Below are 16,351 nucleotides of genomic sequence, written 5' to 3'. Positions count from 1 at the left end.
GATAAAAGACAACGAAGAGAAATCTTTGGCAAGGAGAATAATTTCATGAGCTGGGGGCAAATCTAAGACCAACACAATGTGACAAGGTTGTTGTTCGCAGACCACTCGATCAAAACCCAAGGTCGCCATGGTGGCATAGCTAGGCGAAGAGGAAACGCTGGTCTTGCGATTGGGGAAGCCAACATGAGTAAGAGGATGGCCAAGGTAGCGCATCAGAGGGAGATGGATGGTAGTGGTGAGGGAAGTCCGGGGATGCAGGGTGGGGATTATTGATCGGTGGAGGGGGAGTGGAAGGGACAGGGCGGAGAAGACCGAGTTATTCCTTCCATATATCACGAAAGGAGGAGACGAAGTAATTGATCTACTCATCCCACTAAGAAACTGTTCGTTAGCCCCTCAATAAAGAAAACTGTTCATTGGAAGAAAAAAGAAAAATAATTGTTGAGTGGGCTGCTGGTAACTGATTGCTAATGCGGTTGTCTTGTAGGGTGATGGGTCCCACATGTAAGCCGGTAATAAAACGATGATGTGGCTGGTTTTGCTGACGTGGATAGCTTATGTGTTAAGATAAATAACTTAATGGGGCTGAATCTTTTAGGTATATATAGGATATCTGGGCAGATGGCATCCTACCGAGCATGCCCTCTCCGCCTCAACAGATCGCATCGCCGCCCAGGGAAACGATGAGCCGCGAGGCCAGCGGCGCGTCGGTGAGCTCTGCCCCGGTGCCCGAGCCAGAGCGGCAGCAGGGGCAGGGGAACCAAGGGGAGGAGGCGGGGTGGACGCCGCTGGAGAAGGTGGCGGATAAAGTGGAGGAGCTGTACAGTCTCCGTGACACCTTCTTCCCCCGAGACCCCTCCGAGAAGTCTGCGTCCCTCCGCGCCTGCGCCGACGCCGCCCTGGGAGTCCTCGATTCCCTGCCTCCCGGTACGCATCCCCACCCCCCAACCGGCAAACAAACTATTCATCTTCGTGTTAATATTCTTGTTTTCTAGCCAGCCCTTTTATTTTTGTTACTGTCACGTGTATTGATACTCCTAATTTAGAAGAAAACTCTAGTATGGGTGTCAACAGCTTCTGTAGATATCTGGTGCCGGGGTCTGGGAGCTATTAAGCGTGGTGGCTGGCCGCTGGCATGACATACACTAGGGGGAGTCTATGGTACAAAACAGACAAAACCAGTATTGGGGTAAGATAGTGATGATCACGGTAAGATGACAGTTTGAATGCCATTGGTATGTATATGATGATTTTCTGACCTAGCCAGAACACGCTTAAAGAATTAATTGTACAACCGTGGAACCTCGGTTGTCCTGTTGGCATGCTAAATCAGAAGAGGGTTTACTGTATTGTAGGAAAGTTATGTTAGAGTACTGTATATACTGGACTATGGCACCATGGGAATACTAGTTGCATATTTCCTATCTGCGGATGCCTGGTCGGAAGAAGAGAAACTCACTGCAGAGGATAATATACTCCTAACCAGTGAATTCACAGAGGAAGAGGTGAAAAAGCATTGTTCGGCATGGATAGTAATAGGGCACTGGCCCAGACAATATCCTGGCTGAGTTTTATAAGCATTGTTGGGATTTTGCTAAATCTGGCATTATGCGTTTGTTTCATGCTTTTCATAATAACACTCTGGATGTGGCTCGTCTAAACTATGGTGTGATCACCTTGATACCCAAAATGAATGGTGCTAAGAAAATCCAACAATATCGCCCTATTTGTCTCCTTCGATGTCCTTATAAGTTGATCATTAAGGTGATGGATAACAGAGTAGCTATTTTTGCTGACAAGCTTATCAACAAACACCAGAATGCTTTTATTAAGTACAGGAATATTATGGATGGGATCCTCACTCTCCATGAGGTGCTACACCATACTCATCAAAATAAAAAAGTGGGCGTAGTGCTTAAGCTAGATTTTGAAAAAGCCTACAACAAGATAAACTGGGATTTCCTCCTTGAATGCCATAGTAACCGAGGGTTTGGGACAACTTGGTGTGGCTGGGTGAAAAAAATCCTGAATAATGGTACAGTAAGCATAAAACTCAATAATGAGATGGGACCTTATTTCCAGAGCAACAAAGGTGTTCGCCAGGGCGATCCCTATTCCCCTTTTCTGTTTAACCTTGCTGTAGAAGCACTTTCTAAGATGATTCACAATGCTCAGAAAGAAAAAATGATAACTGGGCTCGCTCCGGACCTCATAGAGGGTGGCGTGGCCATCCTCCAATATGCTGACGATACGGTCATTTGCTTTGAGCATTATGAGGAAGCTGCTGTTAGATTGAAACTCCTCTTATGTATCTTTGAGCTTATGTCTGGACTCAAAATAAACTTCCTTAAAAGTGAAATTTTGTGTGTTGGGGGAGACGATAATATACTAGCTTCCTATGCGGAACTATTCAACTGTCAAATTGGGCATTTCCCGATGAAATACTTGGGAGTGCCAGTAATCTACTCCACCTTGCATAGCCTGGAATGGAGTTTTGTAGATGACAAATTTCTAAAATGTTGTGAATCGTGGATTGGTAATGCCGCATCCTCGGGAGGAAGACTTATACTCCTAAATTCCTCCCTTTCTAGCATTGTCTATTACTACATGGCTATGTTCTTACTTCCTAAGATGGCGATCTACAAATTAGACAAACATCATAAAAAGTTCTTCTGGGAAGAAACTAATGGCAGGAAACGACATCATCTTGTGAAATGGACCAGGATCTGCAGATCTAAGAATAAAGGGGGATTGTGGGGGGGGGGGGGTGAAAGATCTCCGTAAGCAAAATATTAGCTTACTCACGAAATGGTGGTGGAAACTCGAGACACAACAAGGGTTGTGGCAGGATGTGATTCGAGCTAAGTACTTGAAAAAAGGTACGGTAACATTGGTGAGAAGTAGATTCGGAGATTCACCGATTTGGAAAGCCATTATGAAGGTCAAAGAGTGCTATCTGGCTGGAAGAGGGGTGGTCCTGAAATCTGGCAACATTGCTAGAATGTGGATTGACTCCATTGCCAATAATCCTCCTTTGCGTGATAGATTCCCTGAACTTTATAGTATATTGCAATGATCAGGAGATTACAGTTGCCGAGTTTAAAAAAAATGTTGGCGTCGATTTCTTTAGGAGGTGCTTGCACCCTCCGCTGCTGGATCAGTGGGGGGAAGTCAAGCGAGTGGTTGATTCCTGGTTACTCTCCAATGAGCCCGACCAAGTAGTCTGGAATCTTGGGAAGAATAAACGCTTCACAACTAAGTCTGTATACGCATACATGGAAAAGCATCTAGCTTGCTGTGATTATAGATGGATATGGAAAGCTAAACTCCCTCTTAAGATTCAAATCTTTTTATGACAATTATTCCAGGACGCTGTGTTGACACGAGATGTCATGAGCAGACGAAACTGGGCTGGAAACCCGAAGTGCTCCTTTTGTATGGATAGAGAAACCTCGCAGCACCTTTTCTTTACCTGCCCTGTCGCCAGGGTAGTCTGGAGAACCGTTGGGTGTCCTGGGCACGAAATTATGCCCGAACAATCTATGGCAATACTTCTTCTCCTGGTGTTATATTTTCTTGCCGGGTGGATCTAAATTCTATACCTTTGGCCTTGCTGCGATATGCCGGGCTATGTGGAACTGTCGCAACAAGGCCACATTTGAACATAAAAAGCTAAAGACTCCTTTTGATGTGGTTTTCTCTGCGTGTGGTGTCTTGAACTATCGGCAGGTCTGATGGTTGGAGTTGATCGCGATGCAATGGAACGTGGCGCCAAGATGCTCAAGACCAACGCTGCGACTATGATGAGGATCTGCGCGGCCCCAGCTGAACCAGCGATGGACTGACGAGTTGTTGCCGTCCTGCCTCACATCAGAAAAAATGCCCAGCTGTTATGTTAGACTTTGATCATTGCACCTGCGTGGGCTTTTGCTTTCTCCTCATCCTGTGAGCCTTACCCCCTTTGGAGATTGTTTGTTGGTACCCTCGTTGCGCTGGTTATGCTAGTTGGTTTTTAGGTGTGTTTTCGCCCCATAATGAGCTGCTTGATGACGAGTGCTTACAGTGGGTTTCCTAGTGGTGCCTTGAAATCGCTTTTCCCTTTCTAGCTTCCTTAAGCTCGAACTACTGTATTTCCCTTATGATAAGTAATGGAAAGGGGTTATGCCCGGTTGAGAAAAAAACATCAAAGCGAGCCTCCAGCGATCGATTCAGATCGAAGCCAGCTCCAAGAACCTCTTGCTGGCGATCGATCCAGATCAAGCCCGCACAGGAGTCTCCGCCCGCGATCGATCCAGATCAATCCCGCACAGGAGTCTCCACCCGCGATCAATCTTCCGCCGCCGGCCCCGTTTTTCGCCGCCCCTCACCGGATCCGGCCACTAGTCGTCGGTCTTCGTTGCCCTCGTCCGGTCCGGCTGCCCCTCTCCGGATTCCACCACCTCTGGCTGGTCTCTGTCGCCCTCGTTGGATCCCGCTCCTGCTGCTGGCTCTCGTCTCGTCCATCTGCTGCTGCCGCGAGCGCTGACTGCGGCTGATCATCAGGACTCTCTGTCTGTACTCCTGCCTGCCCGGTGATTGCCGCAAAAATGTCTACAACATCAGGCTATATTGCAGTTCCTTGTTGTCCGGTGATTTTTGATGGCACCAACTACATCGAGTTCGTTGCCTTCATGCGCATTCATATGCGTGGCATTTGTCTGTGGGCCGTTCTTCCTGGCGAGGTCCGTTGTCCGCCGTGCCCGGTTCCTCCTGTGGCCCCTACTTTGTCGACACCACCGGTTGTTGCTGCGGATGCTACTCAGGCTGTGAAGGATGTAGCTAAGCTTGTTGATGATGCCGCCGTTCGTGCTTATGATGAGCAGGTTTTGACTTATGAGGAGGCTCTTCACACGTATCACGAGGCTTTGTCTGCTTATACTCAGTGGCTTGTTGATGATGCTCGTGCCCCAGCTATTCTCACTGCTAGCGTTCTGCCTCAGTTTGTCTCTGAGTTCTTGGGCCTCCCTACCGTATTTGAGATGTGGATCCGTCTTCGTCAGCGCTACCAGCCCTCTCGTGATGCCTTGTACCTATTTGTGGTCCGCCAGGAGCATGCTCTTCAGCAGGGTGACTCCACTGTTGATGATTTCTATGCACAGAGTTTTGCTATCTGGCGTCAGCTTGATTCTCTTCGCAGTGCTGGTTGTCGTATTTGCCAGTGTTGCCACTGCTGGTTTGGAGTTTCATCGTGTCTACGAGTTCTTATCTTGGCTCCGTAAGGAGTTTGAGCCCCGGCACGCTCAGTTGTTTGCTCGTGGCCGTATTTCTCTCATGGAGGTGCTTTCAGAGATTCGTGCTGAGGAGACTTGCTTACGTGGTGCTGGTTTACTTGAGGTTTCCTCTGTGCTTGCTACTCGAGCTCATGCTATGCCGCATGCTGCACCGACTACTCCCCGCTCCAATGCTCCGTTGCACTTGCCCACTCCTACTGGCGGTCAGGGCCGCTCTCGTCCTCATTGCGGGTACTGTAACCAGGATGATCATGTTGAGTTTCAGTGCTTCTAGAAGAAGCGACACATGCGTAAGGCGCGGACATCATCTTCAGGGACTTCTACTTCTACTTTGACATCTTCAGCCACCGCCTTGACTGAGCAGGATATTCTAAGACTTAAGCGTCTGCTTGCCGCTTCAGGTTATTCTTCGACGGGTACTGCAGGTTCTGTGACTGATGCTTCCCGCACTGAGCAACCACCCACTACACAGTCAGGTACATTCGCATGGGTTTTGGATTCCGGAGCTTCATTTCATATGTCTTCTCATTTTTCCAATTTGTCCTCTCTTAGATCGCTTGATTTTCCTGTTCATGTACTCACTGCTGATGGTACTCCTCTTTCTGTTGCTAGTCGAGGCACTCTTACCACTTCTTATTTTGTTCCTGATGTGGCTCATGTTCCTCGACTTACCATGAATCTGTTTTTTGCTGGTCAACTTACTAATTTTGGTTGTCGTGTCATTCTTGACGTTGACTCTTGTTCTGTTCAGGATCGTCGCACACACACTTTGGTTGGGACTGGTCATCGATACTATATTATTTTCATAGATGATTTCTCTCGTTACACTTGGCTTTAATTTATGACTTCTCGCAGTGAGGTTTTGTCTATCTATAAGCATTTTGCTGCCATGGTTCACATGCATTTCTTTTCGCCCATTCGTGTGTTTGTGCTGACTCCGCTGGCGAGTATATTTCCAAGATGTTGCGTGGTGTTCTTGCTGAGCAGGGGACTCTTTCTCAGTTCTCTTGTCCTGGTGCTCATGCTCAGAATGGTGTGGCTGAGTGAAAGCATCGTCACCTTCTTGAGACGGCTCGTGCGTTGATGATCGCCACCTCTCATCCGCCTCATTTTTGGGCCGAGGCTGTCTCCACCTCCACCTATCTCATCAACCTTCAGCCATCCGCTGCTCTACAAGGCGGCGTTCCCTTTGAGCGTCTCTTTGATCGTTCTCCTGATTATTCGGCGCTTCGTTTGTTTAGTTGCGTTTGCTATGTTCTTCTTGCCACCCGTGAACGCACCAAACTGACCGCTCAGTCTGTTGAGTGTGTCTTCTTAGGCTATAGTGATGAGCATAAGGGCTATCGTTGTTGGGATCCATCGGTCATCGGATGCGTATTTGGATGTGATTTTTGACGAGTCTCGTCCCTTCTACCCGCGGCCATCTTCCTCGACCTTTTCAATGGAGGATCTCTCTTTCCTCACTTTTCCTGACACACCTATCACTCCTGTCGAGCCCTAGTCTATTCGTCGTGCTACCCCTGCTTCTCCGCCTATTGCCGATCCACTGTCACCATCTCCCATGGTTTCCTCACCTTGCCTGTCATCGGATTCCGCACCTTCATCCTGGTGACTTCTTCGTCTCCATCCCCTGAGTCTACCTTGGAGATCCCTCCTTGGATTCTTCCATCTTTTCCTTAGTATTATACTAGTCGTCCACGTGTCGTGGATGCATCTACTGATGAGCTATCTACTTCTGATGTGTCATCTTCCTCCTCTCAGCCTACTTATGGCTTGCATTCTCGTCCGCTTCCGCTTGTTGATCGCCTTGGTTTTCCAACCGCTGGTGCTGCTGTTCTTGAGCCGACTTCTTATTGTCAAGTTGTTGTTCATCCCGAATGGCAGTTTGCGATGGCAGAGGAGCTTGCTGCCCTTGAGCGTACCGACACGTGGGACCTTGTTTCTCTTCCTCCTGGTGTTCGTCCAATCACTTGTAAGTGGGTCTACAAGGTTAAGACTCGCTCTGATGGTTCTCTTGAGCGTTACAAAGCTCATCTCGTGGTTCGTGGTTTTCAGCAGGAGTATGGTCGTGATTATGGTACAGTTTGCACACTCCTTGCCGTGGCCTCTGTTCGCCATTGGTCTGTATCTCAGCTTGATGTTAAGGATGCCTTTCTTAATGATGAGCTGTGCGAGGAGGTTTACTTGCAGCCCCCAGCTGGGTATTTTGTTCCTGATGGCATGGTATGCCGTCTTCGTCGCTCTCTCTATGGCCTTAAGCAAGCCACGACCTCCTCCTCCCTAGGCAGTCGCGGGCCGCCGAACGCGCAAGCCGAGCTGCTCATGGTGCGCGAGCTGCTGTGCTATCGCCCGGCTGACGCCGGTTACGACGCCTGGCTAGGCCCGAGATAAGGCTAGTTGCCCGATCGTGCATCGTGCGCCGCCTGACGCGCGTGTGCTCCTCGAGCAGCAGCGCCAGCGCCAAGACCAGATCGTGCAGGAGGTCGCGGCGGCAGGGCGCCAAAACCGCGCCGCCCACGCCCGCGGTGCGCCCACAAGCACCGTCGGCTGCCGGGCCTTCACTTGCGAGCTGCGCCAGGTGGTTTGGCCTGTCAAGTTTAAGCCTGAGTTGCCCCCGCGTTACGACGGCATTCCCGACCCCACAGAGTTCCTCCAGCTCTACGTGCTGAGCATGGAGGCGGCGAACGGCAACGACAAGGTCATGGCGAACTAATTTCCCATGGCCCTCTAGGACGGCGCGCGCTCCTGGCTCATGAACCTGCCCGAGGAGTCAATCTCTTCATGGAGCGAGCTATGTGATCAGTTCGTCGCCAACTAAAAGGGCAGCTACGATCGCACCCTCACCATCAACGACCTGCGGCGTGTGAAGCAGCGCCCTGGAGAGACCCTCCGCAAATACACTCAGTGCTTCAGTCAGGTGCGCAACAAGATCCTGCTCGCCTTGGATGAAGCCATTATCTTGGCGTTCTACAGACGTCAGGATGTGCGAGAAGCTCGCCATCAATGACTATCTGAGCTCGGTGCTGGATCTGTTCAACATGGCCGATAAGTGCGCCAAAGCCGAAGAGGGCCGCCTTTTCAACCACGATAACCTCGACGCCGCGCTCGACGACAAGAAGGCCAAGAGCAAGGAGGTGAAGTGTAAGGGCCCTACTGTGCTGGCGGCGGAGCCTGGGCAAAAGCGCGGCCGCGACCGCGATGAGCCCGTCTAGGATGGCCGCCTGTTCTGCGTCTACCATAACATGCGCACACACAACATCGACGACTGCTAGGAGCTCAAGGCGCTCCGTGACGAGCGCTTGGGCCGTCGCCCCGACCGCAACGACCGCGGAGGCGGCCGCGGTGGCGGTCGGTGGGACAACCGCAACGGCAACCCCCACCAGGGCTGGCGCGACCAGCCACGCGACGGCGCTTGGCGCGGTCAGCCTCGCGAGACGCGCCCTCAGGACAACGCTGCCCTTCCGCCGCCGCCGCCAAGAAATGACGACAACCTGCAAGACGAGGGAGCTGGGGGCTACCAAGAGCCTTGCGTGATAGCCTGTATCCTCGGCGGAGCTCAGGCCCCCGCGTCCAACCGCCTCTTCAAGCAGTTCACTCGCGAGGTGAACGCCGCCCTCCCGAGGCTTGAGGCCGCGCGGCCCCTCAAGTGGTCGCAGTATGCCATCACCTTCGACTCCAAAACCACGTCAGGTGCTCGGCTCCTGCCGGTGCGCTCCCCATGCTGCGCACTCCCATCATCAACAACGTCGCTGTCACCAAGACCCTCATCGATGGAGGTGCCGGCCTCAACGTGATCTCCATCGCGACCTTCGAGACGCTCCAGATGCCCTATGACCAGCTGATGCCGACCAGGCCCTTCTCTGGGGAGACGGACGGGTCCATCGTTCCCCTGGGACAAGTGCGCCTCCCTGTCACCTTCGGCACCCGCAGCAACTACCACACTGAGCTCATCGACTTCGACGTGGCCCACATCAACCTTCCGTACAACGCCATTCTGGGGAACCCTGCGCTCGCCAAGTTCATGGCGGCAACCCACCACGGCTATAACGTCCTCAAGATGCCTGGCTGCAGTGGCGTCATCACCATCGCCTGCAATGAGAAGGATGCGGTCTGCTCCCTTGAGCTATGCTTACCGGACCGCCGCAGCCGAGAACTCCGACGGCGAGGGCGCTGCCGCGCTCCCTGGGGCCGCCCCCGCAAAGAAGAACGCAAAGAAGAACCAGCTCCTCTCCAAGGATCGCCCTGAAGCAGAGAAGCAGCCGGCTGGTGGCGACACCCAGGGCCCCGCCCCTGAGGCCGAGGGAGGCGTGCCTCAACGCGCGCCCCCTGGAGCAAGGAGTACGACGCCAGCAGCCAGGAGCACAGGAATTCATCGCCTAGGAAACTTACAAGTTGCAAGAAGCGCGGGCCATCCGCGGCGAGCGTCGCCCCGCGTGTCCAGCCGTTGTCCCCAAGGAGGACAGCAAGGTGCACGTGTGCGTTGACATCGCGGGCCTCAACAGGGCGGGTTCCCCGGACCTCTTCTGGCCGTCGCGTGTCGGCCAGAGCAGAGGCATCGCCACCAACTACATCCACCTGCCCTTTGGCCTGGTGAATGCCGGCGCCACCTTCGAAAGGTTCGCGCAGCTCGCGATGGCGCATCGCGAGGCTTCAGCCGCCTCACTTTTGGTTGTGTATTGGTTCTGATTATACTCTAATGAGTTATGTACTTGCTTAACTTCGTGCTTGGTGCCGCGTCGCCATTGGAGGTGCCACCTCGTGGGCGCCGCGCGCTGCAAATCTACTTGTGATCGTTTCGCGAGCAGGGGCTATTGGCATGACGCCTGTGCTCGGGTCCGTCCCTGCAGCGCTGATAAACCCAAGCGATCGAGCTTTGGCTTGTGGGCCTGCCCCATGCACGTCACCTCACTAGGTCCTTGGTGCCTTATTTCCTCACGAAACAGTCATGAGTAAGGTTGGCAAGCGCGCGTCGTCCCCTATACCTCGTAACCTATCAGCATACAGCAGCTTCAGGAGCTAGACGCTTAGATGTCGTATGAGTAGCGCTTCGCATTGCCTCAGGAGGCCCAGCCTCGGGCGACGCGTCTCGAGACGGTCTGATTAGCGCTACCGTTCGCGAAAAGCTAAGTACAACCACTTCACGCGGCGCTCCCGCTGCCGTTGGAACTCCTTCACGCAACCTTGGCGAGGCGTGTCACCTCTTTTTCGTGCGAGTCACTTGCACGTCGAAAGGGGAACCCCAGAGCATCGCACCTCGGGGGCTCTCACTGGCTCTCGGTGCCCCTCACCCCCCGGCCTTATTCCAGGCATCGCTACCTGACATACCAGCGGCTGCTGAAGCCCGCCCGCTCGAGGGCGGGCCCCTGAGGACGTAGAGCATCGTTTGGCGAGCAAGAAAAAGAGGGGCGAGCCTTGCGAGGAAGCATGGGGAGGAGATACACAGTTTAAATCACAGAGGTGCTGGTTAAAATGCGAAGGTGACAATTTTTTCACGCACCCCTCGCGGGCTTAACATTGACCCATCGCAGATAGAAGACGGAATAAAGATAAAAGCTCCAGGGAGACGCGTCCTGACGTCGCGTGAATTCCTCGCAAGCCGCGGCCGCCTCGCGCCGTGCCCCGAAAAGCTAAGTTAACAGACCCACGCGGCTCGATGGTCTTTGATAGCGTTCCTTCCTCCCGTGGCCTCGTCTGGGGCGGAAGCCCCTCCTCCCGCGTGAGCCGCTTGCGCGTCAACGGGGACCTCCTAAGCACCGCACCTCAGGAGTTCTTACCGGACCTCGGCCCCCTCACCTCCTGGCCTTGTCCTAGGCATCGCGACCTGACATACCAGTGATGGTCGAGGCCCGCTCGGGGCTGGGTCCTAGCGACGCAGAGCGTTAGGGTGATCCCGAAAGAAGGGGGCAAGCTCAACAAGGAACGCTAAGGATGAACTCGATTTCGAACCGCAAAAGCATTAAAGTTAAGGCGCAAACGCCATAGTTCCTTACATGCCCGCACGGGGCCCATGTCGTTTCGACGCAGGGATAAGAAAAAAAAAACAAAAGGAAACCTCATCGCGAAGGCCGCCGCTCCTAGGGCGTCGGCTCGGGCATCGATCACGCCCTAATCGGAGTCCTCGTCTTCGCTCTTGAGCCTGGGGGAGCCGCTACTGCTTCCGCTCCTGTCAGAGGAGGACGCGTCGCCGTCGTCGCCGCCGGGGCTGTCGCTGTTGTCGCTCTCCATGCAGCACTTCAGGCGGCAGCCGGCGACCCTGAAGATCTTCATGAAGAGCGTGACGGCCCCGTCGTGCTTGAAGTAGAGGACGTGCCCCTCTTTCAAGCCGCGGGCGAGGGCGAACGACTTCCACCCCCGCTTCAGGAACATGAAGCCGGCGGGGGAGAACTCCGTCGCCACCCAGGAAGGGCCGTTGCAGCAGCCGTCTGGCTACACCCACAAGCCCAGCGGTGCGCGGCCCGCCATCTCCTCCGCGAAGGAGTCTGGGAGCCGGAGCTAGGTGCAGGGATCGTGGTGCATGCCCACGATGAACTCGTAGGCCGCATCAGCGGAGTGGCTCCACGCCTGGGGCGGAAGGACGGCTGCGCCGCTTCGGCCACCCCGGCCACGACCGCCTTGCCCCCGCGTCCGCGGGCAGAGCTTTTTTAGTGGCTGCCTGAGCCGGCGTAGGCCGCCAATAGAGGAAGCCCGCGTCCTCGGGGAGGCACCCCGGGCGCCGCGGCGGACTTGCGAGGGCGGCGTCGCCCCCTCGCTGGCTTCGGCGGCTCCACCTCCTCTAGCGCTGCCTTTCCCTTCTCAGCAGCGGAAAACCTCCTCATGGGCGCCATGGCTGCAGCAACGAGTGGAAACGGAAAGGCGCGAGCGGAGAAGATGAGCCAAGGGGTTCGTCCCCTTGCCCTTATATAGTGTTTGATGGGGGCCGGTCCGTGCCCCTTCGCCTTCTGAAGATGGATGCAGAACAGAGGAAGAGCAATGATGGCCCCGCGCCGTGCCCGACAAGCTTTATGTTAGCCCGGGCAGTTGCCGAAGCATCGTGGGGAAGTGGGAGCGTCCAGCGCCACGTCGTGCGCCACGCGTCGAGCCTGACCCGCAGGCGAATGGGGCCCGCGCCGTTTCGCCCCCTCCCTTCGCAGACAGGGTCGTGCACGCTGCGGGCCTGGGGGCTACTTTCGGGCCCGTGGGACTGGGGTACCCAGGCCCGTCTGCCTGCGGCCCAGAGCGCGGCGCCACCAGTAGGCCCACCTCCAGGGCGTCATGAGTAAGACCCTCGCGAGGGCTTTGCCTCGCGAGTCGTGCGTCATCGAGTGTCACCATGAGCCTCGCAAGGCCCTCTCGCGGGGCGGCTTCCTGAGGCTGCCTCCCGAGGCCCCTTGCAGGGGCATGCGAGTCAAGGGCTGCGCGGCGGAGTCACGCGGCCCTGCGTCTTCACGTGGGTGATGCACGTGGCGACGTGCGGAGCCAGAGGGGCGCCAGCAGGCGCGGATGAGGAGTCTTTCCTCTTCGTGCTAAGGGAGCAAGGACAACGCACCGGTTCCCAAAGCAATCCCCAAAGGTTATCCGTTCGGTGCAAGAAGACCAAGACGCTCGCCAGGACGGAGGTCATCACCGGGCCCACCGACGCGTCACGGCAGGAGGCTTTTGCAGGTGAAGACCGCTTTTGTCAGGATAGACTGCACTCCTGTCCCCCTTCAAACTGGCCGTTGAGGCAACCCTTCCCGCCATGTGTTTTCGGGGGAAGAGGACCAAGGTTAGTATAAGTGAGGGCAGGGTGCCACCGTAGAGAGGGGTTCGAAAGTCATCCATCTTCCCCTTGTACACAAATACTCATCCTCCCTCGCGAGGCAATCCAACCACAAAGCAGGAGTAGGGTCTTACACCACAAGGTGGCCCGAACCTGGGTAAACAGCTGGGTACACTGTTCTCCTCCTTAGCTCGAGCATTCCGGAGCATCGTCGTGGAGTTGAGGGTCGCGAGGTAGAGCGGAACGTAGGCAGCGAGCCCACCCCAGAGTTCGAACCTTCTTGGGTCCCCGGAGCCCCGATTCCGACAACTACTATTTGGAAAACTTTAAAATCCTGCATCCCCTGGGTTTTGCAATCTTCCTGCTGTGTGCTACATAATGGCTCGCTCATCTCTTTCTGGCATGATCAATAGTCACCCCTGGGCAGGCTGCACTTGATTTCCCCCGTGCTCTATTCTTTTGCTTGAGACCCTTCCTGCAACGTCTCTTCTCAGGTTGAGAAGGATTTTTGGCACAGAAGCTGCACCCAAATCTTCCGTCAATGGCTTCCAGAGAGTTAGAATGGATGTTGCTGTGCCTAGCTCTCTGTTTCCACCAAACTCACATAATTGACCTCTGGTCACCTGGACTATGGCTCGTTTTGAATGCATAAGGTAGACAATGGTCTACCTTTTCTTTAAAAGAAAGTAAACTAATTATCTGACTGGTTTTCTTAAAGAAAGAGTTCAGATTGGTTGGAAACTATTCGAACTGTTTTTACGCCTATTCATATAAATATGTGCATATGTATCTTCATCAGATTTCTTGTAATAGTTCACCCTTGTAGAAATGTTCCTGCCATGCTCTGTTTCTGTATTAATTTTAGTTTCTCATACGTTACAGAGCAAAGAAAATCCCCAGAAGAGCGTGTTATTTATGAATTTTTGATGGGGAAAATACTCGATGTCTTCCCAGATTATTGTAAGGAGGCTGAAGAGCATTTATCCAAAGCAGTACGTAGCAGAAGATTAAACAATTCCTTCTCTTGCTCCTGGAGTTTGCCTGGTTAGAATCCTAAATAATGTCTGTTGCTCTGGATAGGTAAAGCTGAATCCATCTCTTGTGGATGCATGGCTATGTTTGGGTAACTGCATCTGGAAGAAGGGGAATTTGGCATCAGCAAGGAACTGTTTCTTATTAGCACTAAGTAAGGTAAATTAATCTGGATGTAGTTACTTATTCTGTTCTTATATGTTTCTTAATTCTCCAGAGCATAATTTCATTTGGCAGGGCACAGATAAGAAAATACTATGTCAACTCTCAATGCTTGAAAGGAGTATGGCTCAATGTAAGGATGTCTTCTATCACTCAGCCGATGGTTTTTCAAAGTCCAAAGTTCTATTGCAAACTATGCCACCGCCCTAACTCCACCGATGAATAGCTAGGCATGCATAATCTGCTTTTTGTATACAATTACAAGAAAATTTTCTGCTCTTTTTTGTGTGAGATAATAAAATTAATCTGCCATTTTTGCTCAAATTATCTTACAGCATTACTTGGATGATAAGTAAAGAAGTTTTTAACAAGACTATCGCGAGACTTAGTATTGTATTGAAGCATTGGCTATTAGTTGTAGTGCTGATGTCATTGTGCCATTGTGCCTGTTGTTAGAGGAGCAACTTAGATGTATTGCATAGCCCATGGGGCAAACATGTAGTACAATATACTTGGGGTACAAGGAAGGAAATCTATACTAATACAAATACGTAAAGAGACATAGGCCAATATAGATTCGTTTCGACAGTACCGTCAAGAGGATGTCGAGTTTGTTCGGAGGGACGAGCATGGGGGAAGTCGGAATGGACGAGAGAGAGAGAGAGAGAGAGAGAGGGAGGGAGGAACTCCTACCCGAGCTGACGACTCCTGGGCTCAACGCCACGTGCTGACCCCTGCTCAAGCGTGTGCCCACTTCCAGACGTGTGCCCCCGCTGGTTAGACGTGGGCTGCCGCCTCCTTTCCATCGCCAACATCTCCCAAATCAACGAGTGCGGCCAGCTTACTGCCTACACATGCCAGTCAGGCCCTTCTCCGCCATCCATGTCGCTTCTGCCCTTCCGGCCACCGCCACCATTGCTAGGAATCTCCTTTCAAGTTGCCCCTGATGTTGTGTACGGCTGTGCTAGCTGGGTGTTGCTAGTGCTTGGGCCTGTTACTTCTTGGTCACCTCTGTTCTCCTGATTGCATGTCCATCTGTGTCGGGCGATGTTCTAAGAAAATCAAGAAAAAATGTTTCTAAGAAAATCAAGAAAAAATGTCATCATGAGGCACTGTCTTTCTTCCTCGACGCTTGGTCATTTTTCAACGGTTTTCTTTGCCGACTCCATCTCGCACATGCACCTTCAACTGTTGTTGGGCGCTCGTCCGCTAGTTGCTCTTTTCCGCTGCTCCTCGTCAGCATCTTATCCTCACCGCCTCCTACTTAGCCTCTTTTGCAAACACGATGGCTCATGTATCATTGTCTCATGTGTGCTTCCTAGCTTCTAGCTTTGTTCTATTTTCCATTGTGTCTACCAAGTCTGTTGTGCTTTTATATTTCTCATGCCATGCGATCCCACCATGTTAAGGAGTATCAGTATTGGTCTAGCAGTCCTTATTAGGCTATGTCTCTTTTCTTGTACCCAAGTCTTGTGTAATATGCATATACCCCTTGGGCTATGCAATAGAGATAAGTTGCATCCATAAAATTAGTGGTTTCTCCAAAAGGCTCGAGAGTTGTGTGAAGGAGTTTCAACAAGTCCCACACAATCTGCAAAGAAAAGATCGCCTGGCACTCGAGGGCTACTAACGAGGTTGTAGAGCAAAGAATGCGAGACATGATCCCGAGGGCTCCCTTGGTCCCTCTGAAAGGGCGATCCCATGACGGATGAAGTTAGAGTACTCAGCCCGGAGAGGGTCGCGAGCCTGAAGTAGATGCAGACAAGATACAAGACCCGAGATGTGAAGCTGCGTAGGTCTCGAGGCCCTGAACCATCCCGGGTCAAGCTGTGTAACCCTAGCCACGCCAGTATAGAAGGTGTGGACTAGGGACCCACCCGATGCCGCCGAAGATAGAGAAAAATAGATCTAGCCTTCTCAAGGAAGACAAGGAAGGAACTCACAAAGAGGATCTTGCAATTCAGAGGGAGGGACGACGACGACACATGTCTAGCTAGAGGTGGCATGAGGTCCTAGTGGATGGGGGCGGCCTGAAGATGCGAATGATGAGTGGTGGCGACCAAGGCATCACATATTGGGCGGGGACTCTTGCTTCGACCCAGCACCAGAGTGGAGCATCGATGTGCTCCGTTGGATTTCCGGCAACTTT

General features: G+C 52.9%; 1 protein-coding gene across 15 annotated transcripts in view; it reads left to right on the top strand.

Moving 5' to 3' along the window:
* The first annotated feature begins 619 nt into the window (after positions 1 to 619).
* LOC123078275 (tetratricopeptide repeat protein 5) overlaps positions 620 to 16,351 on the top strand; it is a 32,771-nt gene continuing 17,039 nt past the window's right edge. For 9 of the 15 annotated variants that reach the window (XR_006437303.1, XR_006437306.1, XR_006437307.1 and 6 more), the window contains exons 1-5: positions 620 to 927; positions 5,672 to 5,746; positions 13,891 to 14,000; positions 14,089 to 14,199; positions 14,278 to 14,335. Coding sequence is in view for 10 of the 15 variants with exons in the window: in XM_044500728.1 (XP_044356663.1) it covers positions 639 to 927; positions 5,672 to 5,746; positions 13,891 to 14,000; positions 14,089 to 14,199; positions 14,278 to 14,335 (643 nt within the window). In the remaining 5 variants the exon portion in view is untranslated. Of the gene's footprint in view, positions 928 to 1,059; positions 1,190 to 5,671; positions 5,747 to 13,890; positions 14,001 to 14,088; positions 14,200 to 14,277; positions 14,336 to 16,351 lie in introns of all 15 variants that reach the window. The other 6 variants (XM_044500729.1, XM_044500726.1, XM_044500723.1 and 3 more) reach the window with 5 other exon arrangements.

Source organism: Triticum aestivum, chromosome 3D, assembly GCF_018294505.1.
Source record: "Triticum aestivum cultivar Chinese Spring chromosome 3D, IWGSC CS RefSeq v2.1, whole genome shotgun sequence".
Taxonomy (NCBI): domain Eukaryota; kingdom Viridiplantae; phylum Streptophyta; class Magnoliopsida; order Poales; family Poaceae; genus Triticum; species Triticum aestivum.
The sequence above is the reverse complement of the archived record's forward strand: the minus strand, read 5'-3'. Positions and strand labels throughout refer to the sequence as shown.